This window comes from Oryzias melastigma, linkage group LG3, assembly GCF_002922805.2.
Source record: "Oryzias melastigma strain HK-1 linkage group LG3, ASM292280v2, whole genome shotgun sequence".
In the NCBI taxonomy this organism is placed as follows: domain Eukaryota; kingdom Metazoa; phylum Chordata; class Actinopteri; order Beloniformes; family Adrianichthyidae; genus Oryzias; species Oryzias melastigma.
The window spans coordinates 17,887,646-17,914,261 of NC_050514.1; the positions used below are offsets into that span (position 1 = coordinate 17,887,646).

A 26,616-nucleotide genomic window follows, 5' to 3' on the forward strand; every position below is an offset into this window, starting at 1 on the left:
TTCTTTTTCATGATGTCTGTCACCAGGTGAAATGACTGTTGTGGTATTTTCTTGGGTTTGCACTGCCATCCTGTGTTTATAAAAGGTGCAGCATTTAAAAAAAGAACTTTGAATGAGCAGGTGAAATATTAATTTAAACACATCTTAAGAATTTTAATGGTGTATTTCTATTTACAAAATAATGAAAGGCCTCACTCTATGTACAACACCAGTTATAAGGTGATAGAAGGCGATGAATCACTCAGTGTAATCTGTGCTCTCTTAATATGCTAATCCAGCCTGTGAGGGCTCTTGTGGAGGCTGCAGATGGAGGGGCTTTTATTTCAATAATCACCCCTTCCTGCTCGTCTCCACTTACCTCTTTTCCAGGAAAAATGGCTCAGGGGAGCAGCAAGCATCCTACAAACATTGCATGAAAGTGTTATTTGCTTTGCACAGAAACCATACCATAAATAGGCTTGTTCAGAAACTGCAGTACCAGCTCCAGCTTTCATGATCTATTTTCATTGATTTTTTTAAACACAAGGCACTCTTCATGTCTGTGAAAGAGCGAAGCTGGAGGCACTCTTAATATCAGTATGTTGCTAATGAATTGCTTGTGTAAATAGATTCTAACTACAGAGTCTGACGTTTCTTTCATACCTTTTTACATAATTTCATTAATATCTATTTTTAATTTTTACCCAGACATATAGATAATTAAATAAAGTTTAACATTATTTAAATGTCTTGACGGTAATCTTTAGAAAGAAAGAGACACACAAGAAACAACTATGAAGAATACATCTACAATTGCAGTGTCTATGCTCATAACGTTTTTCTAATTCCAGCATGATATGCTTTGCCTTATTTAAATATTTATTTTTTCCCAATGGGTAAATAAATGACCAACTTGTATTTTTTTATTACCTTTAAGAAAAAAAATCTGAGTGGAAATATTTCAGACCAACAAAGTTTGTGTGCTCTCTTTTATCCCAATTTTATTGTTTAAATTTTTTTTTTTTTTTCAAATATGGGCATAAGAAAAAGTAGGGATATTTTCTTAAAAACAAAACAGAAAAATGTTTCACTTACAGAATTTTTCTCTTTCAAATATTTTTAGCAAAAACCACTGGAATTATAAAAAATACAAGTTCTTTAAGTTTTTCTAAGAGTACATTGTGCCAATGTGTAATCAAATACTTAATTATGTATATATATATAATTATTTTTTGTAGTATATATGAAAATACTTGTATTTTGCTTTCCGTTTCTTCCATTTACTCTACCAAAACTTTCAACATTACATCTTTATCTTTTACAGATTCCTCAATAACTGGCCCCTGAATTCCTTTATTATTGTTCTTCACACATTCAATAATGAAAACTTTATCATGTTTATTTGTTACATTAGGAAAATACAAGGATTTTTTTCTTCAACATTTATCTCTCCCAAATTCATTACATATTTTACCCAATACAAAGATAAACATATAAACATACTGTATTTTTTTTTTACAGTTGTTCCTCATTTTTTTATCATTACAATGTAAAAAGTGCATGACTTTTCCATTGTTCAATGAATCTATGTTGGACGTTTGGATGTTAAAAAAATATTTAAATAATGTGATCCAAGTAACGGCCATCACTTTAGTAAAAATCTAAACTGTTTGCAACAGGTGATTTAAAAACAACTCAATGCTGAATGTGTTTTTACAGTAGTATAACATGGATTTTATATTGAAAACAGCATTTTTGTACTGATGGTGACCTAAGAAGACTTCTATAGAGGTCAGTATCTGGCAAGCTACCCGGCATGAAATCCACAGCACAGTTACAACACAACTTAACGCAAAATCTACGACAATAAACTCCCCTATAAATTAAAAACGTATTACATAAAATAGAAAAAACTATCAGATTCATAACACAGCATTTAATTATAAGGGTATCCTCTCTGCTTTTTGTTGGAATGAAAGTGGACTGAAATGTACTTTAGTCTGTCTATCTATGGTTTTAAAAAAGAACAAAGTTGAAGCAATTTGTTAAAAAAAAACTCCAGGTATGAAACAGAATTCCACAGCTCTAAAAAAGGGGAGAAAGGATTTGATGGCTGGATAACTAAACACAAGGCAATGACGAAAAATAACTTTTGATTACATTTTAGTAGCAAATTTTGGACACAAAATCTTAATTTATTACTTCTACAAAAAGCACCAGAGGCCATCAACCACATTCTGACATGCCACCAGTGCAGCCATCATTGTTGAGGTGTAAAAAAGGCATGGAAAGTTATGACAGCAACAACATGAAGACGTTTCAAGGCAGAAAACTGACAGACGCACACGTGTTAAGTGTTTGGTGTGGAAAAAAAGGGTTTTGGTCGAAAAAATGAAGGCCTCCTGATGAGAAAAATGTGATCATTTTTGGACAGCAGCACTCAAGATGACTTGTTTTCAAGGGCGAAGAAACGGTACAGGATCCCAAGAGTGACGGCAATGACGGCAGGTATCAACCACAAAGTCCAGGAGCTGCAGAGAAAAACGGGAAAATAATTTTTCAAAGATGTAAAAAATGTAAAGAAAATGTCGGTTTTACTTGTCTTTGTTACAGAGACAGTTACAGTTCCTCTAGGATTTTGTGATGTTGCAATTGCGTATGTTGGGTCTTCAATATGGAGAGTCATTATGTTCAATTAAAAAACAAAAAGTGTCAAAGAGATAAAAGTTTCTCCACAGATTCTTTTTTAGGAGGCGGATAATTTTCCACCTCCACCTTCCCCTGAGGCCGGCGCTTATGGTCTAGAACCTTATTGTTTTGAGCCGCTGTCTCAAGACCATTGATATATATTACATTTACAAGCTTTGTTATATAAATTCTGGCACAAAGGCAAAATATGTTAATTTGACAGCAATTTGACCTGTAAAACTAGAAGGCACAGTTCTTCCAATGCCTGAAAGCAGGGCTGCCGGTGTAGGTACCACATCTACTCGGGGTGTCAGAACGGCTCGGGGGCCTGTGACAACTGATGACGTCACACTACGGAAACCCCACTGAGACAAACTACTTAGCAGTTGAGATGTGCTCGGGCGCTTCATGCTCGGGTTCGCGTTTTCACGGGTTGCTCGGGTTCAACAAATTGTATTCATTTTTGCTGATGAAAAGGTGATGGAAATGCATTTTGGCCACACGGAATATGTCCAGCCAAAATGACATTGCTACATGTCCGCACTATACGAGTCCTTTGTGCTCGGGTTCTATTCATTTGTTTTCATTATACGTTTCATTGTGTAACCTAGTTCTTTTCCCTCATAATTATGGTATTTCGAATTTGAAGGTATGTCTGGTTCAAGTGAACAAACGGGAGTTTAGTTAAATTCAAATCGGTGTAGAGCCAATCAAACATTGAGACGTCATCACAGCCAATCAAACATCGAGACGTCATCACAGCCAATCAAACATCGAGACGTCATCAGTTGTCGCAGGCCCCCGAGCCGTTCTGACATCCCGAGTAGATGTGGTACCTACACCGGCACAGCTGAAGGTTTGCGGGTCCAAAGGGGACCCGTGTCTGAGAGTGGTAAAATGCCACTAGCATCATAGCTAATAAAGACTAACGTATTAAACAAACCATCCCGAGTGAAATGTTCATTGCAAATCCTTCACCAGGATGGAGTTTGCTGGATATAATGCCATTTGCAATCAACCTCTGTTCTAAAACTTCAAAGTCAACTGGAAAGTTGTGTAGGCCAGAAGATTTTTGACAACCGAAGCCAATACACCGGGCTACGAGCCATACTAAAGCTAACAACCGAACGTTACAGAATCAAAGATGGGCGGGGCTTTTATACTAGAGAGGCAGAGCATGATAACGTGAAACTTCTGGGATTTACACCAATTAACCAATCACAAAATTCAACTGCAATACCTCATTTCAACGTTTAAGGGGCATCACACAGACGGTTTTTGACTATATTTTCATGAATTAAACAAGTTTATTTTAATTTGTCAAAGGTTTGGCAGCAAGCAACATACGTTTCTTTTAAAGCCCAAATTGCAGAGGTCAACAGCCAAAAAAGTTGATTTAACATTGGTAATAGCAACAGTAAAAAAAAATGGATGTTAACTCAAAACTAAAATAATCAGAAACAAGTTTCTTCTGAAAATAAAAGATTTTATTAATTCACTTTGAAAAGTTGCATTTAAAAAAAGAATTGTTTTATATGAAAATAATTTAGGTCATTTTTTGTGTAAAAATTACTATGGATTAAATATATATTATATAATTCTTAAAGTTTTACATTTGCTATTGCACACGCATGTAACGAAGTTTGCTTTATTTCAAACCAAATTACTGTATAATCAGATATTTCATCCCTGTATTGACTTTCTTGTGGGTTACATAATAGTACATTTTAATAATGTATTTAAAATGTGTACATCCTCCTACAGCCTTAGGATGAAAATTAATATAGAAAAACATTGCAACTGTTTTAGATAAAAGAACTGTTATAGCCTCAGGCTTTTGTGCTGCAAGAATCATAAAAAAGGCCCACAAAATCCTGGAGGGACTGGTTATCCGAGTTTCAAAGGTTACTGACAAAATAAACAAGCAAAAAGGTCACACTCCATCACAATGACTTACCTTGATTCCTGTGAATTTGAAGCGTCTACATTCTGCAACAGAGACAATAAAGATGCCAAATTAAATAAGATACTTTCAGGATTCTCAAAATGATTTAGCTAAACAGCTAAACTTACCTTTTTGTCCATCTTTCTGTCATCCTGGAAACATATACATAAAAAATGTGTTCAATTTGAGGCATGAAACAGATAATTTATGTAACAACAGTTTTATTTTTTTCAGTAATTTCATAAAAGTAGTAAAAACACACCTAAGAAAACACAATTTGATTGAAATTAATGAATTTTCTAATCCTTTTGAAAATCATTCTGTGCCACTGGTAAATAAATGGAAGTTATAGATATTAATTTAGAACAGTAGAACAGAAAACCTAAACTGCTTCATAGATAATGGATCTTAACTGGAAAAAAACATCTTATTTGTTTAGTTATGCTGGAGTTGTCACACCCTAGGGAAATATTTTAGTTAGAATCACCTTAACTGGGAAATGACCCTTTTAACAGAGCAACATCAAACTGCTTAAACCTGGTTTTGGCTTCAGAAATGCATTTTTCCACATCCTCCAGCTTTCACAGAGGAATCGCATTAGGAAAGGATTTGTTTTAAGAACAGCATCAAAAAGAACAATGCATTGTGTTCGCCTTTTGGTGAAGAGACAGGTTTGAGACTGTAGTTTAAAAATAAACCTAAATAACTGTGAAGCTCCGTGCAGTTATGTAAATAAAATCTATATTGTATGTAGTCCACACTTTGTGTTTTCCAAGACAAAGAGATTGTTCTGGCCACATATTCTGGTTTTAGGAGACAGCCAAACTAAAGGACCACTTTTGCTCATGTCACAGCCCCATCTGAAGTTGTAGCAAACATGTTCATATTTCTACTTATGAATCACATGATTCAAGGCACCACAGGTATCACACCTTGCCATTTTACATCCAGAAAATCTTGTGGATTTAAGAACCTAATCTGCTTTATGAAATTATTCCTAGAGGCCAAAAAAATAAAAAATTCCAGGAGCTGATGAATGGGTATGAGCATTAATCCATGTGACCCAGCTAGAACATCAAGTCTTTTCTTACCATGTGCAGCTCTCCAATGTAGTACTGTTGCAGCATCTCTCTGGCGTCTAAGGAATGTCCTACATCCTCAAAGCTCTCTGTAGCATCAGCGCCGCCCTGCTCCAGCAGAACCTCCTCGCCCCCTGGATGCTGAATCAATGATTTAGTTAGTTCAGAACCTGAAAATCAAATCTTCTTTCTCTAACTTGCACTGGCAAAACTGGGATTTCACTACCTTACTTTAACATCGACATCAAACATTCCTTCTATACTTTGAATAGCTAACTTTTACCCAGTTTAACCCATAATAACCCAGAACCATTCTTCCTTAAATGAAAATTATGCAGGATATTCTGCAGACCAAGTGGACCACAGAACTCATTTTTTTTTATGTTATTCTGTTACACAGAGGTCACCAGGGGTTAATATTTGAATCATGTATAATTGCAATGTAAACATTTCCTCACATGTTTCAAGTACACAAGACCAAAATATGTTTTCCTTAATTATTGTCGATGCATATTCATTTACTAACAGATAGATGAACAGTTAACAAGCACAATGTATATTATGTAACTTATAACTAGTATTGCTATTATATTTATTTAAATAAAGCTGTCGGCAGATTAGTTCATTTAAGATAAACTAAAATTTTGGAAGACTAATAATATATATGTTTTTAACATTTTATTCTTCTCTGTGTCTAAGCTATTACGAGCACTGCAATGTTATCGGTAGTAAAATCCAAACAATAGATCTAACCTAAATACTTATTTATTTGTCTATATTAATACAATTCTGCTGCACAACAAAAAATGATTTATCATTTCATCATAAAAGTTTATGATCCAAAGTTGATCATCATTACAATCTATGTAGTATTTTTTTTATCATTGGGACAGTTGTCTAACATTCCTGTCACATTGTAAGTTTATTTAAAAATAAAAAGGGAAACCTATTTTCATTATTGTTATTATTTTAAGATTCAGGAACGGAAATCTGAATATTAATAGTGTCTGTGACTGCATGTAATTCCACTCAAACTTAAGTTAGTGTAAAGGTTTGATGTATTCCTATTCTACTTCTATCAAACTACAACGGAGCCCACACATTCACTGAAAAAATACCCTCAAGGTCCAATAGTTCCGTGGAGTTATGATTGTCCAATTCATTTGTTATTTATTTTTAAGAAGCTACGACGACAAGGAGTATCTAAGCTAACATTCACTTATCGCGATGATCAGCATGTTGTTTTGAAGAGGAGTTCTCTGCGAGGCCTACTTTTTAAGATAAGCCCATTCTGAGGAGTGGTCCCGATAAGAGCTTGGTAAGTTACTCTCCAACTCTTTATAATGTCACAAATACGTGAAAACCAAATAAGTTTATACTAAAGACGTGTTGTTAATGAATGACTGAAACAAAACGAATCATTCTGAAAGGAGACAGTGCCTCTTACCTCTTCTAGGAAACTCGAGATGTCGTATACCTTATCGTGGATAATGAGCCACGTGTCCTTGCTCATGTTATGTACTCTTATTTCCTCTAATGTGTAGTATTTTAAGGCATCATCGACGGTTTCGCTATTTGTGTTTTTTCCGCTCGACTTGGAGTTGTCGTTAGCCTCCTCGCCCATTCTAGCGATGTAGCCCAAAAAGTCGTCTCGGTGTTGGCTAACGTTAGCTTCTGTTGGTAGCCAGGTACGGATTTAACTACGGCAACTTCAACGTTGTTTAAAAAGAACGCAACTGAGGGATAGCTACTAAACGTTCTCACGTGCACTGCGAATAAGAACATAGAAAGCACAAGCAGACACCGTGTTGTTTGTTACGAAAGCACGAAAGACACCGGTACACCAGAAGACACGTAGAACTGACCAATCACGTGGGTTCTAGTTCACCAACAGACACATGACCAGCAACCAATGATTGGGCGGGATTTTAGGGGGTGGCCAATCAGATCAGCCACCTTGTGATCATGAGACCAGAGAAATGCGCAAAGGTCGTCAAGCGTGTGCTGTCATTACGCATAAGAACATGACTTGCGTTTTTCTTGGCTTATATAATGTTTTAAAAATTTGGGGGGAAAAATTTACGATTTATAATTTTGTAATATTTGTCTTTAAATGAGCACGTGTTCCCCATGCATTGGAAAACAATTAAAACGCATCATGATGATAGTAAACACATGCAACAATCAAATAAATAACTCGTCCTCCTATATATTACTAAAGAGTGACAATGTAATTATTTAAAAAAATAACTCCTATGTGAATGAGACTTTTAGGACATAGTAATTTAAAGGAGTGGGACTCTACGTTTGATCTTGTTCTGTGTATCTGCCGTCATTTATGAACTATTTGCACTTAAGGTAAGCCTCTTACTCGTGTTCAGAAAACATTACAGATATTTTAAGATTGCAAAAATATAGCTTTATTTTATTTTATTTTATTATTTTATTTTATTTTATTTTAGGAATGTCCTGTAGGAGGCAGCATATACGCTGCAGGCGTTGTACAGAAGAAGAAGAACGTTGTGCATTATGGGATTGAAATGGCTGAATCGGCGACTGTAAACATTTGCGTCGTATTTACGAATTTACGTTCTAATTTTTTTAAAAGATTGATTGTCTCAGTCTTCTGGTGCGAACAACCTTGTCAATAAATATTGAAGTTCGCATTCAAGTTTTTTTTTTATTCTGAAATAAGAGAAAGAAGCGTTAGTGTTCTGCAGTTTGTTGCTTTTATGCTAGCAAGTAGCTTTTGGGAAAGCTAACGCTAACTGTTCGAACTGAGGTAGGTCCAATTTATTTACAATAAACTCTGCTGAATAACAGTTTACATACATGTTTGAGAAGAGTTCTGTCGACGGGTCAATGGGAATACATTCCCACTTCCTGAAAATATTTAAAATCAGGTCAGTGAGGTTTTCAATGAGTTAACCAGAACTTGCTGCCGTTGATTCTTTTCGATTTTATTATGTGAAGCAATTGACAATAATAATGGCATGATTATAGTTATGATAAAAAAAGGCTATTTAAACAAATACAGATCAAATATCTTGAATATGAATCACACTTAAATTCTTAAATATAGCTAAATGACTTAATTGGGATAGTAATTCACTCCAAGATTTGAAGTTTCTAGTTTCTTGTTTGCATTATTCTTTGAATTCAAAGCTTAACAAGAGGTAATGCTGATTACTTTTCAATAAAAGCTGGAAACTGCAGTATCAGGTAATGCAAATGGGTAGGAACCTTTGATAAAACGGATATATGTCCCCAGGGGAAGTTTAAATAAAGGAACCTGTGCTAAGCTGCAAGCGTGTCTCATGTGTGTTTGAGTAGGTTCTGAGACAGATAAACTCAGCCACCTGAACAGAAACAACAAAAACGTTCTACTGGTTGTGGAACTACTGCATTTTTTACAGATTTGGAGTTTCAAGCAAACACTTGTAAAATTTTGTATTTTTGCAAAGTAGTTTCTGTAGCTAAACTTAAAAAAATTCAAGTGTTTTCATGACCAAATTTGCTATGTTCTCAAGTTCAACTTTTCTGTATCTCCTGCCAGGATGGAGGAGGAGGATGTTTCCATGCATAGGTTGGAAGGGACCAATCCAGAAGCTCAGGTTGGTGGTCTGATCGTAAAGAAGAAGAGTGCTGCTGCAGAACCCCATGTTTTTCGAGCACCCACACCTCGCACATCTTTGCTGGGCTTGGATCTACTGGCTGCCCAAAAGAGAAAGGAGCGTGAGAATAAAGAGCTGGAAAATTCCAATGACGATGAAAGAGACAGAAAGAAATCAAAGGTTTCTTCTTACAAGGACTGGGAAGAGGGTAAAAGTGACTCTGGGTCTGATGAAGAGGAAGACGAAGAGAATAAGAGTGCTAAGAAAGAACGGTAAGTTTTGGAGGTCAGATTATATATACTATTGTTTTATTTATGAAAATGAACAATGTCAATACAATATTCTGTATATTATAAAAAATGTAAGTATGCATATTTATTTTTAACTATGCAATATTTCTATTAAAAACAAAAATGGTGCATTCTTTTTGCACAATGTCTAGCTTGAAGTCAATATATCTATTCATTGCTAAACAAACTTGTATACAGAAGCCCAGCTTTAACTGTACTGTCTGGTATTGTATGTTTGCTCGTAGGAAGTATCGTGTGACTGGCTCTGAGACCCCTTCTAACCCTGGAGGAGTCAGTGAAGAGTTCAGACGCAGACACCAGCAGAGGGAGAAGGACAGGCGAGAGCATGGGGTCTACGCTTCTTCTAAGGAGGACAAGAAGAAAGACAAAGATAGGAGCAGAGACAAGAGCAGGGAGCGACGGAGTGAAAGAGGTGATTCTTGTGATCATTTGGTCTTTCATCCAAAAAGTTCTGCTGTAATTGATTAAAACCTTTGACTGTAAATTCTGTCATGTGTTGGTGAAACAAAGAATCTTGGCCTTTCACCTTGTTCCACTACTTTACTTAAACTTTTCTATGGTAATACCATAAATAAGCCATCAAAACTGAGTTTTTAAAAAATATATTTGGATCTGCTAAAAAGAGATGAATCATTTGCGTGTTGACACAACTTTGGTTTTCCCCGTGTTGTAGATGAAAGGGACAACAGCCATGGTCGTGGTAGCAGTCGTTCAGAACGTGGGGAACGTAGCGACAGGAGTGAGCGCTCACAGAGAGACGGATGGTCAGAACGCATCAGTCGAGGAAGTAAAAGAGATGAACCCGCCACACCGCAGCAGCGCCCCAGAGGTTTGTCTTTTCTGACTATTTTTCCAGATTCAATTTCAAGTAGCTTCTGGAATTCACCTTTATTTATTTTTGTTTGTTTTAACAAAGATTCTTTCACACCTTCCCACTCTAACTGGGACGAGGACGACAGTGGATACAACAGCTCGAGGCATTCCCAGTGGGAGTCTCCATCTCCTTTTTCATCTCCAAGAGATTCAGATCGCTCAGAAAGAAGCCATCGTTCTGGACGAGAAAGTGAGAGAAAGGACAGGTGAGTGACCCCAAAACCTTACTCCATTTTCACTTGAAGTGGTGAAGAGTGTTTTAAGGCAAAATTATGATTTTTATTTGAAATTTTTGATTATTTGAAGCACAAAAAATATACAGCAAGCAGGCAGCATGTTCATTCAAAAGAATTATTGTGCAAGACATCTTCTAAATCCAGTCTTTATTTTTTTAAATCAAATGTTTAATTGCAGAGAGATTGAAGCTGCTTTCATCTGTTGTGATTTCAGATCAGTCCGAGGCCGTTACACTGATGATACACCTCTCCCAACACCATCTTACAAGTACAATGAATGGGCCAATGACAGAAAACATTTGGGCTCAACACCTCGTTTGTCACAAGGGAAAGGTACCTTTTTTATTATTGTTTTTGCAACCTCGTGCATATTCAGTGTTTTTGACTTTTTTCCGGTTTTTCCTCAATTTTTTTCAGGTCGCAAAGAAGGTGCTGAGGGAGGAATTATGTTTGACAATGAGAACGAGAAAGAAGATTGGGAGGAGGACCAAAAGGTCCCAGTGCTATGTCTTGTTAATACATTAGCAGATATTATTGAGTGTTTGCTTATTTACTGAGCAATTATTGATCTGTGCTTACATGTTTTATCAACTACAGCAAGCTGACCGAGATTGGTACATGATGGATGAAGGCTACGATGAGTTCCACAATCCCTTCACCTCCACATCAGAAGAATATGTAAAGAAAAGAGAGCAGATTCTTCAGAAACAGACTCAGAAAAGAATATCTGCCCAGAAGAGACAGATTAATGAGGTAAAAGCACAATACTAAAGAATAAAACCTCCTGAGTGTATTTTATTTGTTGTATTGTATTTGCTCCATCAGTTCATTTTGAGTTTTTTGCATCTTATGAACATTTTTTTGTTTTTCCAGGACAATGAAAGGTGGGAGACGAACCGCATGCTGACCAGTGGTGTGGTGCAAAGGCTGGAAGTGGATGAGGACTTTGAAGAGGACAATGCTACCAAAGTTCATCTGCTTGTTCATAACCTGGTTCCTCCTTTCTTGGATGGAAGAATAGTCTTTACTAAACAGGTGAATGACACCAGCATTGAGGCTGATATTTTTTTTCTTACATTTCTTTGCTTTACTGTACAGTATTTCTCTCTTGTAAAAACACAGACTTAACCCCTTGACACTGATACAAATATCCATTAAGCCACTTCCACTCCAGACTAACTTAATTTGGCATCTACTTAAAGGCAAAAACATAAGTGGCATTTCTTTTTCATAATAAATTCAGGCGTCAAGAAGTTTTAATACCATATTATTCATTACTTAGATTTATTTATTTATTTATTTTTACAGTTATTGTCTTTTTATTATAAAACCCTTGGGGTTAATTGAAATGTACTCCTAGTATTGAGTAGTTTATAATTTAAATATTGGTTTTCTCCTGTAGCCAGAACCTGTCATTCCGGTGAAGGATGCTACCTCAGATATGGCTATCATCTCTCGAAAAGGCAGCCAACTTGTCCGTAAACATCGGGAGCAGAAGGAACGCAAGAAGGTATGGTTGGAAGAAAGGTCAACAAACATCTAACTTTGTGGCAAATCAACGCATGTTTTATGTAGCTTTTCTAAAAGGCAGTTGAAAAAAATCTTGCTTTTTCTTTTGTTGTGTTTTTTTTTTTTTTTACATACAAGTGGTTATTTCAGAAGTTGATCTAATGCAATTTTAGATGAGTAACAACACAAAACTTGCCTTAGTGAGAGGAAAAAATATTTACCATCATTGCATACTAGAACCTGTTCATTATAAAAGCCATGGGAGTTGCTGTTGCCGTGAATAGAAATGTATTTTTTAGTGGCAACATTTCTTTGTTATTATTTGTAACATTTTTTTATATTATCTTTTTTACTATCCGCTTGGTTGTTATCAACACTTCAGGATTTTTTTTCCTCGCAGTTAAAAAAATCGATATTCCAATTATTGAAAACTCCTTGATTTTGTTAAAGCTTTTTTTAAATTAAGTTGTTTTCTACTTCACTTATATTTGTTGTAATTTTCACCACAATAAATAAATCTACCCCTTTAAAAACAATTAATCCTCTGTCAACACCTTTGCAGAAATGTTTAGTGACAAGATATAGCATTTTCTGAGTGATTAAAGTGAATATGCTTTCTTTTAGGCTCAGCACAAACACTGGGAGCTGGCAGGTACCAAACTTGGTGACATTATGGGCATCAAGAAGACGGAGGAAGAAGAGCCTGGTGGCAGAGAAGTGGGCGAAGATGGAAAAGTTGATTACAAGTGACTATGCAACTGACTTTCGCTTTTTTTAAAAAATTCATATAATCAATGTATTTTTGTTTTTTTTTTATCAGTTTGTACCATCATAATAAATGTCCTTATTAATGCTTTTTCAGAGCAGACCAGAAATTTGCGGACCACATGAAGGAGAAGTCTGAGGCCAGCAGTGATTTTGCTAAGAAGAAAAGTCTTGTGGAGCAAAGACAGTATCTGCCCATCTTTGCTGTCAGGCAGCAACTTCTCAATATTATCAGGTATTGTAGCAAGATGCAGCAAACAGCTCCTCTAAAATTTAAACTGGGATGTAAACATGGGAAATGTTGACAGTATTACATGTGAATGTGTATTAACTCGCTGTATAATCCTGATTATACAGGGACAACAGCATAGTAATTGTTGTTGGGGAAACGGGAAGCGGGAAGACCACCCAGCTAACACAGTACCTGCATGAAGATGGTTATACGCGCTATGGCATGGTGGGCTGTACGCAACCTCGAAGGGTGGCAGCAATGAGTGTCGCCAAGAGAGTCAGCGAGGAAATAGGCAGCAACCTTGGAGAAGAGGTGAGATGGCTATCGATTTCTTGAGATCCAAGTGCAACTTGTACTCTTTCAAACTTTTATATGCTACACTGTAAAAATCATTAATTCAGAAGATAAGTACTTTGAAAGTGATAACAATTTACTTGTACTACAGCAATTTTATATATATATATATTTAAAGTGTATTATTTTTTTAAATGATTTTATCACCTCTCCTAACACATACTTTGATAAGTCAAGTAAGAATAGGTAGTTTCTGCTCTCAGGGAAACTTCTAGTCATATACTGTTCAACAGTGCCATCTACAGGAAGACAGATGAAGTGTTGATTGTAGTGAAGGCTGTTAACACTGTGAAACAGTAAGAGGAAACTGGACTAAACGCGAGGAATCATTTGGGGTATTTTAAGCAATGATTGGCTGTTTACTAGATTTATATTTAATAGCACAATGACAACATTTAGTAAAATTGTATGTTATGTTCAGGATGTTTTTTACTTGATTGTTGGTGTCTTGCAGGTTGGCTATGCAATCCGCTTTGAGGACTGTACATCAGAGAATACAATGATCAAGTATATGACGGACGGAATTTTGCTCAGGGAGTCTTTACGGGAGTCTGATCTGGATCACTACAGCGCTGTTATAATGGACGAGGCTCACGAGCGCTCTTTGAATACAGATGTTCTGTTTGGACTGCTACGTGAGGTATGTTCATCACTGTTCTAGATCTGCAATGGCTGCTGCAAGTCAAATGTTTAATGTTTCTTCAAAATTCTTGTTATTTTTTTTTACTCCTGTATAACCACATTCAATTAAAAATATGTATTTTTAGGTTGTGTCAAGACGCAATGACCTAAAGCTGATAGTTACCTCTGCCACTATGGACTCGGACAAATTTGCGGCGTTTTTTGGCAACGTGCCCATATTCCATATTCCAGGGAGAACATTTCCAGTTGACATCTTGTTCAGCAAGGTATGTTATGTCCATTTGTACCTAAAATATACTGCTTACATTTTAAGCTGACATCAAAATGTTTCCAATGCTTTTCCGTTTACAGTGGGGAAAACAAGTATTTAGTCAGCCACCTATTGTGCAAATTCTCCCACTTAAAAAGAGAGAGGTCTGTAATTTTCATCATTGGTGTACATCAACTATGAGCGACAAAATGGGAAAAAAATCCAGAAAATAACATTAATTCAAATAATTCCTTTGCAAATTAAAGTTGGAAATAAGTATTTGGTCACCTACAAACAAGCAAGATTTCTGTCTCTCACAGACCTGTAATGTCTTCTGTAAGAGGATCCTCTGTCCTCCACTCGTTACCTGTATGAATGACACCTGTTTGAACTCGTTATCTATATAAAAAACACCTGTCCACAACCTCAAGCAGTCGCACTCCAAACTCCACAATGGCCATAATCAAAGAGCTGTCTAAGGATATCAGAAACAAAAACAAAAAAATGACCTGCACCAGGCTGGGAACTGAATCTGTAATGGGTAAGCAGGTTGGTGTAAAAAAATCAACTGTGGGAGCAATTATTAGTAATTGGAAACATACAAGACCACTAAAAATTTCCCTCAATCTGGGGCTTTCCATGAGATCTCACCCTGTGAGGTCAAAATGACCACAAGAATGGTGAGCAAAATTCCCAGAACCACACGGAGGTCCTAGTAAATGACCTGCAGAGAGCTGAGACCAAAGTAGCAAAGACTACCATCAGTAACACTCTACACCACCAGGGACTCAAACCCTGCAGAGCCAGAACATGTGCAGGCCCGTCTAAAGTTTGCTAGAGAGCATTTGAATGATCCAGAAGACGACTTGGAGAATGTTCTATGGTCAGATAAAACCAAAATATAACTCTTTGGTAAGAACTCTACTGCTTGGAGGAGAAAGAACACTGAGTTGTATCCAAAGAACACCATACCTATTGTAAAGCATGTGGGTGGAAACATCATTTTTTGGGGCTGTTTTTCAGCAAAGGGACCAGAACGACTGATCGGTGTACATGAAAGAATGAACTGGGTCATGTATTGTCAGATTTTGAGTGAAAACCTTCCATCAGCAAAGACATTGAAGATTAAACATGGCTGGATCTTTCACCATGAAAACTATCCAAACACACTGCCCGGGAAAGAAGGAGTGGCTTCATAGAAGCATTTCAAGGTCCTGGAGTGGCTTAGTCAGACTCCAGAACTCAACCCCATAAAAATCTTTGGAGGGAGTTGAAGGTCTATGCTGCCCAGCAACAGCACCAAAACATCACTGCTCTAGAGGAGATCTGCATGGAGGAATGGACCAAAATGCCATCAACAGTTTGTGAAAACCTTGAGAAGACTTACAGAAAACGTTTGACTGCTGTCATCGCTAACAAAGGGTATATAACGAAGTATTGAGATTAACTTTTATTATTGACCAAATACTTTTCTACACCAAAATCTATAACTGATTTCTCATAGTTGAGGTATAACGATGATTAAAAATACAGACCTCTCTCATCTTTTTAGTGTGAGAGCTTGCAAGAGTGATGCCTGACTAAATACTTTTTGCCCCACTGTACATAAAAAACATCATTTTAATTATAACCCTATACTCCTTATAAAAATAGATACATTTATTTAAGATCTTTTTTTTACTTTTGTAGTTTTACTTCCAACTCATTGGTTGAGTTTGGTTAAATTAAAAATAATAACTGAAATAAAAAGAAGTCGTTCTTTTTCCAGCATTCATGAATGTTCAAAGTTCTTTGCTGCATTTTTTTAATCATTGATCACCTGCTGTTTAGACCCCTCAGGAGGACTATGTGGAGGCAGCCGTGAAGCAGGCTCTTCAAATCCACCTTAGTGGGATGGTGGGAGACATCCTCATCTTCATGCCGGGGCAGGAGGATATTGAGGTGAGGACGCAGTCACTGTTATCTCTCTTTGTTCATTATATAGCTGCTGATTTCATTCTGGGGAATAAATGAAAGTCAATTGTGTAATTTTTGAGATAGAAGCATGGGGTGTTTGTTAACTATGGGCAGGCTTTATTGTTGAGAGAGAGAATGGAAGTACAATCTGACATAAAAGCTTCATTTTGCAGCAGTGGAAAATTGCTTCCTTCATTTTAATTACATTTCATCTCGTCACTTCAGGTGACGTCAGATCAGATTGTGGAGCGTTTGGGAGAACTGGATAATGCTCCTCCTCTGGCTGTGCTTCCCATTTACTCACAGCTTCCATCTGACCTCCAGGCCAAGATCTTCCAGAAGGTTAGTTTTTGTTACTGGATTCAATATTGCTTTTTCATGCATATCCATCTCTCAGAGTGTTGCTCCCTGCTAATTGACCTTGTGCCATATGATGTTAGGCTCCAGATGGTGTGAGGAAATGTATTGTAGCTACAAACATCGCTGAGACGTCCCTCACTGTGGATGGGATCATGTTCGTTGTGGATTCAGGATATTGTAAACTTAAGGTACTCCTAAGTTTCTTAAAGTTTAAATTGTGGATCTTAAATACCAATACTTCAAAACGAAATTTCACTTGATTTTTAAACTTGTTGTCAACAGGTTTTCAACCCTCGGATTGGTATGGACGCTCTCCAGGTTTATCCAATCAGCCAGGCTAATGCCAACCAGCGCTCCGGTCGAGCTGGGCGCACAGGACCAGGCCAGTGTTACAGGTGATCTATTTGCATTATTGCCTTTCAAAACACAGGAACTATACAGGGCTGTGGTTGTTACTTAGGTGGCGAGCCGATTCAAACCACAAATCAAGACCAACAATTTACAGATCAAACCGTGATTCTTACTTGCTATATATATGCCTTCTTACTGGACGTATGAAAATGTAAATAATGTGTATTTAAACATATATATCTTCATTTAGAACAGAATATTAGAATCAGCAAAACATAAAACACAAAGATTTTGAAAGAAAGAATTGTTGTTGATCACTTTAAACAATGTCACACTCAAAAGTCTTTCTGTCAACTTCCTAGTTAACTGGAGGCATAAACAAAACATAAATGACACTGTTGATTCCTATCATTTTACAACAAATATCCACAAATTTTCAATCCACAAAGTTTTCTGACCACTATCATAATAGATGGATTACTAGAAGACACAAAAACACATATAATAATGTACAATAGCAACCTTGAGAACACTGGCATTCTTATAACCTAAGCTGACAACAGATTTTTTCTAAAAAACATGTTTTACAAACTGACTTTAAAAAAAAAATCTTTTGTGGAAATACCAAAAACTCACAGACTTTAGATGATGTTGTTTCGGTTTGGCTTCACTGCTGTGCCAGCAGTCATGTGACATCACATTGTTGAATATTTTTTAACATTCTTAATTTAATTTTCATTGTAATTTATTTAATTGTTAACTAGATTTAAAACAAATTTTTTTTCAAGCTTATTTTAAAAAACTGAACACTTGATAGGTTTAATTTGAAAATGAGAACCTTCACAGACACTTACATTTGAATTGTTTTTACTTCTGATGACAGTTGCGCCTTTGTTTTTTTAATTTTATATATATAAAATCCACCAGTGATCTCTGATATCTCAAATATACTCACATTTTTTAAACAGATCATGACTATCTGAGTATTTGGATACTTGTTACAACCCTAGAACTACTTGTTGTAAACATTGAAATATACTATTTTCTTTTTCATATTAAAATCTTTCTTATTTTAGGAGATGATGGTCATCTTAAAATAAGAATCTTTCTGTTAGCTGATTGAAGTGATCTGCAGTGATCTTGTTTCTCTCTATGCTGCTCTGATCTGATCCTTGATAACAAATAAACCACCTGCATTGGAGGCTTTTTAGTGAGGTTGATGTTGCTGCTTATTGAATGAATCATAGTCTGATGTTTTCTTTAACTTTTTAGCTAAAGAAAAAGCAGAGAATTGTGCACTTGGATGTTTGATTTATGTGTTCATGGTTTTTAATCTCAATTATGAACTTTAGTTCTGTTTACAGCTTCAAAGAGTTATGTCCTCTCTTTTGTTTTTTGTCTTTTATTTTGTTTTTTTAATGAGCTTTAATGCTTATAAAGCCCATGTGTTTCAGGATAAATTCTGCCCACCTCCTTCCCACAGAAATCTTTTGAAAAAATGCATTTTGGGATATTTGTGTAGGCAGGCTCTCACAAGCTTCAAGCCTTTATGAATATTCATAATATTATTTTTTTTTACGATTAGAAGCTCCGACTTCAAATTAAATGTTGAAAAATTCTGCTTTTTATTTAAAAAATGTATCTTTTTTTCAGCAAAAACATTGTATAAGGTGTAAAAAGTGAGCATTATCTGTGAACTAAGAGTTCGCAAATAAAGAAATTTCTGTTATAAATAAATCAAAATCCTGACAAAAGGTTGATGGTTTTAATGTATTGCCACACTTCATCCCTGTGTTTTTCTGATCCTTTCTTTTTATCCAGACTATACACTTCGAGTGCCTATAAGAATGAGATGCTGACCACCACCATCCCGGAGATCCAGAGAACCAACCTGGCCAATGTGGTGTTGTTGTTGAAGTCCTTAGGTGTTCAGGACTTGCTCCTTTTCCATTTCATGGATCCACCACCAGAGGACAACATGCTAAACTCCATGTACCAGCTGTGGATTTTAGGAGCTCTCGACAACACAGGTGAGTGAGCCTGACCTTGATGTGTCAGCTGAGATATAGAACAGATATCTTGTTTTTTACTTTTAAGTGGCATTAAAATATTAAAAGATAATTTTGATTTTTTTTGTGTCTTTAAAATAGTAATATCTTTTTTACAGTTTTTTGTGTTTCAACTCAAACTACAATAATTGAGGACATAAAGTATGCATCTATGAGGATGATTGTGCTGAACTTTTCTTTGTCATTTCTTTTTAAAATTTCAAATATTTTTACATAAATTTAAAATGGTTAAGTTTAGCAAAAAAACTGAAAATCCAACCAGAACTGTCTGCACCTTTAAGTGTGCTACTTTTATGGGGTTTTTATGTACCGGCTGTAACATTTAATTTCTTTTTAAGGACTAAATTATTCATGGCATCCATACCTCCTGTTGAAGTATTTTCTCCTCAGTGCTTCCTTAAGCTGCCGCAGATGAGAGAACGGCTGCTGTAAATGATGCTGCATCGATTATGCAGACATGCTTGGAGGAGGTAGTTGTGCGGTTCAGCTAGTGAAGTAATTGCAGAGGAACTGATCCTGTGTTTGATTTGACTGGCCCGGTCTCATTTCTGTCTCATCCTTAGCCAGATCCTGGGAGGATTTAGGGATTTGAGGATAAGGGGGGAACTTTTGATGATTCCCTGTATAGTGTGTTAACAGCAGATTATCTCTGATTAAGGCTTACCTGCTCCAAACTGCCTGCTCTGCTACTCTGGCTTTCCACATCATAAGCTTCTTACACTATTTTGTCTAATCATTTAAATCAGAAATTGGAAAGTTGTTTGATCTTTCTCTTTAATTTCTGTACAAGTTTCACTCACCTTTCTGAGAATAATGCTGACATATCCTTTTTTTTCCAATTTAGGTTCCTGCACGTCCTTTATTTATATATCTAGTATGTTTTTTTGTATTTTACACATCTGATAGTACCATTGTTCTTTTTTTTTAAATTATTTTTAGGCGCTCTGACACCAACAGGACGCCTAATGGTGGAGTTTCCCCTGGACCCCGCTCTCTCCAAGATGCTCATAGTGTCCTGTGATATGGGCTGTAGTGCGGACATCCTCATCATTGTCTCCATGTTGTCTGTCCCTGCCATCTTCTACAGACCCAAGGTATCGATCTGATACAAAAAACAAAATGTTCCCCCTCATCAGAGCTTTGTGAAGCATATTGTTGACAGTTTCTAGTTCTGGAGCGCATTCCTGATTCAGTTATTGGGTTGTAGATTTTCAAAGGAAAAATACACACGCTGCCAGCTAAGCATTGGAAAAACACACAATTTTATGACAAAAAAGATATGATAGATGTGAGTTTAAACAAACACCTGTAGAACAGCCGACACATCTGATTACAAAGATCTATCTGTGTCTTTCTGCAGGGTCGCGAGGAGGAGAGCGATCAGGTCAGAGAGAAGTTCTCCGTTCCAGAGAGTGACCATCTCACTTACCTGAACGTCTACACCCAGTGGAAGAACAACAATTATTCCAGCATCTGGTGCAACGACCACTTCATTCACACCAAAGCCATGCGCAAGGTCACACTGCTTCACCTGTGCTTTCAATATTCCAGGAACATTTAGAATTTAGGAACTTATTTATTTATACACTAGTTTAATACTGTTCACTATTTTTTTCTGTACAGTTTTATAAAGAGATGATTAAAAAAATAACAGTGATCCATGAATATAGAACTCTGTATTCTGTTCTAGGATATATTTTAAAAGCTTGTGCCTTCCATTTTCTATGTCTGCAGTGAAACAGTAATGTCCTATTTCTGACGTTGACCTCTAATAAACGTGCAGGTGCGCGAGGTGCGCTCCCAGTTAAAGGACATCATGGTGCAGCAGAAGATGAACTTGGTTTCTTGCGGCTCGGACTGGGACATCATTAGAAAGTGCATCTGTGCGGCGTACTTCCACCAAGCAGCCAAGCTGAAGGTACTTTCCGCTCTGTGGGCTTTCCTCGGTTAATATGTTCGGCCCGGTGGCGACTGGTTGTTGCAGATTTATAGCGGCATAATTACAGAGTGGTGAAATATCCCCTCTGGCCTCACATTAATACTGTGCTAAAATCTGAAAGGGAATTTGAAATCATGACTTTATAATAATGGTTCTCGGTTTGACTTATGAGCAGCCAGCTAACCCAAGCAATCATAGTAATGTTGGATATCGTATAGATTTATTTTGCTGCTGTCTAATCCAGTTCCAGAGGAAAATTAACCCAGGAATCCTGCTTTGCTGTGACCTTACAGTGAAACAGTAAAAGCAGGCACACATCCACATAAAAATGCACACACTGCATCAACCAAATGCTTCTCAAACCTGTTTTTATGAATGTGTTTTGGTTCCCAGGGCATTGGGGAATATGTGAATGTGAGGACTGGCATGCCGTGCCACCTGCACCCTACCAGCTCCCTGTTCGGAATGGGCTACACGCCTGACTACATCATTTATCACGAGCTTGTCATGACCACTAAGGTAAGTAAAGGTGGAAGGAAATATCTTATTAAATGAAAAAACGAATGGGTTATTAATCTTTTTATTTGTGTTTTAGGAGTACATGCAGTGTGTGACTGCAGTGGATGGAGAGTGGCTAGCAGAGCTTGGACCGATGTTCTACAGCATCAAGCATGCAGGAAGAAGCAGACAAGTAAGTTTGAACTAAAGAATCTGGTTCATGCATTACAGATTAAAGATGTGGCAGTGCCCGATTATATCCTTTATAGCTCATCTGTGCACATTTATAAGACAAGAGGAAATTTTACTTTTTTTGTCCTCTTTTTGGAGGAGTTGAACCCCATGTTTAAACCTTGTGGGGTCCAGATGACCCTAGTTTTACATGTTACGTGTTATCCATCCCATGACAAAAGTAGATGAAGGTGGTCAGGATTTCATGTCTGCCACGGAGACCAGTGAAAATCAAAAATCATAGGGAAAAAAAGTTCAGCGCGGTGTCTAGTGGGGTCCAGATGACCCCACTCCCAATGTCAACATACGTAGGACAGTACAAGGGTTACAGTAGAGAAGGAAGAATCTACAGAGATTATTGCTGAGGAAGTAAAGAAAGGATCTAATCACAGCATTCAGCTTATGTTTTTTGTCATGCATTAAAGAAATGAAGATGCTCAACTGATTACTCAACAGTTGTTGCTGGTACAGAAAGAAGTTGAGCTAGAATTAGCTAGAAATGAAGATTTCCAACTACTGCTTTTATTTTGGGAACTCGTATAAATTCTCATTTGAACCTTCACGTTTCCTGTTCTCGTAGGAGAACCGCCGCCGTGCCAAAGAGGAGATCACCAACATGGAGGAGGAAATGGCGATGGCTCAGGAGCAGCTGCGCACGCGCCGAGAGGAGCAGGAGAAGAAGAGCAACATGAACACTGTTCGGTGAGTCGCTGTTGCTCCTTCATTCACTTTGGCTCATCACTCAGGCCTCATTCAACAATGGTCCCCCATTTTCCATACACAGACGGCATTAGAAATGTTTCATTTACTTATCCAGCTGTCAGCCCGTATCTCCACCCCTCCTCCTCTCCCCGACTCTCTCCACTCCACCTTTCTCACTTTTCATGATGAGCTTTTCTCACCTCTGGTCCTTCCAGACGAGACAAAAAGAAATAATATTGACTCCTGGCTGACCCCCATTACTGCAGCAATTTAAATTGTGCCATAGCAGAATAGCAAAAGGAGGGGAGCGTTCATTTTTAAATTAGACCAAAAAAATCATTTCACACCCATCTGTGAGTTTTGTAGTGAGAAATTAGGCTTTAAAGAGTGATTTAAAAACAACTTTTTATTGTTAATTAATCAGCTGGTTTATCAGTTTTGAGGTCTGTGTGAAAATAATCATAATAGAGGTTTAGGATTATGGGATCTAACAGCAGAACTTAAGTGTGTTAATGAAGTTGGGGGCTGTCTTGGGCTCATGGCAGATTCTTCTCTGAAGAGTTTTAATAACCATCCACCCTTTAAGCTCAGTTCTTCTTGGAAAACACTATTAGTTTTTCTTTTTGTTTTTATCCAATTCAATGGCTCCTTGAAAACACAATCAGCCAAAAATATAATGTTTAAAAGTGCACTAATTAATGGACTTCCTGATTTCCAGTAGAATCATTGTAATTTTAATTCTATTTACTATTAAGATGGATTTGTGCAAAATATGCCTTCATTTTTTTCACACCTTAAGGGGAATAAAAATGATCAACATCCATGTCCAGTTTGGAGTTGAAACATTATTATCTTTAGCTTTTAGCAGCTCTGGTCCTCTGTTGACCTTTCAATCAATTGAAAAGGAAGAACCAATAAGAGCTAATAAGGAGATACAACCATAACTGAACACACATTTAGATGCAACAATTGCTGCTAATCTGAGATTGTTTTATTCATGGAAAATTAAAGGGATTCAGATGAAACTCAGATTTTAGATTCACGTCTTCAAAAATGGAAAATAGTGTTTTTTATGAAACGAAACATCCTTGTTTATCCTTCAAATCTACATGAAGCCTTTGTACTGAAGCCACGTGCAACACATGTGAAATGAACAAGAAGACAAAGATAGGTGGGGGGGGGCACGGTGACAGGAGGGGGTTATTTCCTGATGGTGTAATTGCTGCAGGTGTGTGTATGTGAGCAGGAGGCTGCAATGAGGGAAGTGTGGGCAGTGTCAGTGTCATGTAATTAAAGATGATAGATTGTGCTGTCAGAGGCTTCAGCTCCATGTCCAAACACTTCACAGAGACATCAGTCTACCTTTTCACTGTCCCCCCCTCCCCGTCCTGCAGCTTCATGCCCACATTCGCTGGCTTTTGTTCTCCGCATTCACTTTCTGAGAAATGCTCAGCATTCGACTGCATGCTGTGATAAAGACTGAACAGAGATTATTACTGAAGCAAATTAAGCTTATTGTGTGTGTGTGTTTTTGTCTTACCTTTTACAGGGCAGTTAAAATCTGCACCCCGGGAAGAAAAGAGGAGGCCCCCATGACACCCAGACGCACCCCGGCTCGCTTTGGACTTTAAAGCTCGCATACTATTGGTCAGCACCAGCACATGACGAGTCCACCTCCAGCTGCTGCCTGCAGTTTGCTAAGCGACCACTAGAGTGAGAACTTGTATAAGGCACAAATCCAACATGAGGCGATCGGAACGCCTCGCTCCACCTCCACCAGCATCTAGCCGTGATACATTCAAAGAAATGTTTTATTTTTTTACATTTAGTGATCATTGCAAAAGATTTTAAATGTTCCCTTTTAATTTCAGCCAAGCTAGGCTCTGAATCTGATCCCAACTGATGTCAGTGGGCATCTAAGAAAATTTACATTTTTTATGCATCTTTGTGTCCTTGCATTACAGGCTGTGCCTCTACAGGCTGAAGCACCATTAAAATTGTACTTGCGGTAGAAGTGTGTATTGATTCTTAAGTTGAGTTATAAAACACACAATGCACTCATGGTGGCTTAAGAAATTGACCTTTAGGTGCTCGTGTGGGACCTTGGTCAAAGTAAAGTAATGCACCTCAGCAAGGCTTTAAAACTCCAGCACGCTAGATTAAATCTATCAAGTGAGAGAGCCTCATGGGCAGTGGGCTCACTACAGTCAGCTCAATGGGTTTGGTTTTGCATTTGTTGATGTCAGCTGATGAATATGTACTAGAGATTCAGATCAAATCGTCAAAGTGTTCTGTTTGTAACATAAAGCTCACACAATTGATTTTTTGTAAAAAAAATAAACATTCTCTTTTTGCTTTAAGTGCAAAATTTTCTATGTCTGGTACTTTTAAAGCACATGTGTTCATTAAGTTAAATAATTTGAACTGGAAATTTATTTTACCAATAAATATTGTAAAAATAAACCGAACAAGTAAAATAAATTAATGAAAGATTTCTTCCAAAATTATTTCTTTGAACAATGAGTTTTGCAAAAATACAACCTTATAAAATAACATTTTTGGTTTACAGCCAGTTTAGCACTTTTAAACTAAACCCAAGCAAAAGGCCAATCTTTTAAGATGAGAAACGTACATGTAAACGTGTTCTCTGAGTTTTTGAGGCCATCGGCTTTTACTGATCTGTGTGTATTTTGAATAAACAATAAAAGAAAACCTCCTTTTGGGTTATTGTTGGATTTCCAGCTTCTGGTCAGCCCACTGCTGGACCAAAGTGTGTAATACCCTTCATTGCAGTTGCATCAACACATCCTCTGACCGTCTTTGCATCAATTCAGAAGAAAACCGCCAGTGATTTTCCTTGTGACTCCCACCGCTGCTCGTCTCTCCTGTTGGTCAATGATCATCCGTGTCGCTGTAACTCTCATGCAAATAAACACATTATGAGCCGGCCCTCGACCCCCTCACTTCTCTGAGTCATCTTGATTGAGTGTGGCAGGTGGAGGAGGGGTGGATATAATAGACCTCGCCAATTTTAATGAGACAAATCTTAGTGATGGGCTGACATTTTGAAATTGTCTTTGTGAATGGCAGTTTCAGCGGTCGCCTTCGCTAAAGCTTTCCGTGGAAGCTTCCTGTAATGATGGAAGGAATTAAAATGGCCTCCAGGGTTGTGCAGATAGGAGCCACCAGTATTAGGGTACAGAGGCCACACCTCTTAAATGGGCTCTGTTGTCGCACCCTAAATAAAAAAAGAAGAAGCTGCCTTTTCATAAGCAGACTGTCCTCTGCAGACAACATCTCGTCAGCCTGAGATTTGATGGAGGGATTATGGTGATGTTAGAGGTTGACCACTGTGAGATTTGCTGAAATGAGCCATCCCTCACATTAACTGCCCCTCCCCTGTCTCCTTCTCATCTTTTCCCCTTGGCTGAGTGTCTGGTGGCTGACAGGGACAAGCTCTGCTGTCATTACAAACTTAATAAAAGCACAAGTGAGATTGATGAGAAAAACAGTGACTTGAACTTCTCTTTTAATTAACTGGTGTCCCATATTGGTGCCAGGACAAAGGCGCCGAGTAAAGAATGAGATATTTTCCTTTTCCCCTCTTCCCCTTTCTGTTTTGTTGCCTCACTCACCAGCAATAATGAACAGCCTTCTGGGACCCAATTACATCCAAGGCTGCATTAGGAGCACAGCAGGCCCAGTGGAAACTTCAGCTGAGTTTTCCCTCATCCCTTCTTTGCCTGCACACGCTGTTACCCTGCTGGAGATGGCCTTCACTTGATTGAATTTTGAATGCCTGCCTCCCCACTGCCCCACCCCACCCTACACCCCCACACACACATTTCCTGTAGTCCTTTACCTTCGATGGGTACAAACCCACATGTGGTTTATGATGGAAGCAGGAGGCAATGTGTTGTTGGCTGTCCTTCACTTCATAGCAGCTCCATATGACAGAGAGGGAAAATAGAGTTGCCAAACTGTGATTTTTTTGTTATTATTAAGAGAAAATAAAGTTGTGTTAGTTGGTTCT

The 26,616-nt window shown here is 37.5% G+C and overlaps 2 protein-coding genes across 4 annotated transcripts; one reads left to right on the forward strand and one right to left on the reverse strand.

The window, feature by feature from the left end:
• Positions 1 to 1,357: 1,357 nt before the first annotated feature.
• LOC112160627 (cytochrome b5) lies at positions 1,358 to 7,550 on the reverse strand. The gene is made up of 5 exons (XM_024295277.2): positions 7,139 to 7,550; positions 5,704 to 5,832; positions 4,741 to 4,764; positions 4,625 to 4,656; positions 1,358 to 2,510 (listed from the first exon to the last, which is right to left on the reverse strand). The coding sequence occupies exons 1-5, from the start codon at positions 7,313 to 7,315 to the stop codon at positions 2,420 to 2,422; spliced, it is 453 nt and encodes a 150-aa protein (XP_024151045.1). The 5' UTR covers positions 7,316 to 7,550; the 3' UTR covers positions 1,358 to 2,419.
• Positions 6,919 to 24,644, forward strand: dhx38 (DEAH (Asp-Glu-Ala-His) box polypeptide 38). Of its 3 annotated transcripts, none has more exons than XM_024295276.2 (27): positions 6,919 to 7,009; positions 9,248 to 9,577; positions 9,841 to 10,028; positions 10,290 to 10,445; positions 10,533 to 10,695; positions 10,940 to 11,058; positions 11,143 to 11,219; positions 11,323 to 11,478; positions 11,599 to 11,760; positions 12,128 to 12,235; positions 12,859 to 12,980; positions 13,097 to 13,234; positions 13,357 to 13,543; positions 14,040 to 14,225; positions 14,353 to 14,493; positions 16,308 to 16,418; positions 16,659 to 16,775; positions 16,874 to 16,981; positions 17,076 to 17,188; positions 18,966 to 19,174; positions 20,153 to 20,307; positions 20,574 to 20,729; positions 20,997 to 21,131; positions 21,546 to 21,671; positions 21,748 to 21,843; positions 22,462 to 22,583; positions 24,133 to 24,644. In XM_024295276.2, exons 2-27 carry the CDS (start codon positions 9,249 to 9,251, stop codon positions 24,212 to 24,214), a joined length of 3,762 nt encoding a protein of 1,253 aa, XP_024151044.1. In that variant the 5' UTR covers positions 6,919 to 7,009; position 9,248; the 3' UTR covers positions 24,215 to 24,644. The 3 variants fall into 3 exon arrangements, with proteins under 3 accessions (XP_024151044.1, XP_036066174.1, XP_024151043.1); XM_036210281.1 differs by lacking the exon at positions 6,919 to 7,009 and adding an exon at positions 8,015 to 8,049; XM_024295275.2 differs by lacking the exon at positions 6,919 to 7,009 and adding an exon at positions 8,164 to 8,473.
• Positions 24,645 to 26,616: the final 1,972 nt, after the last annotated feature.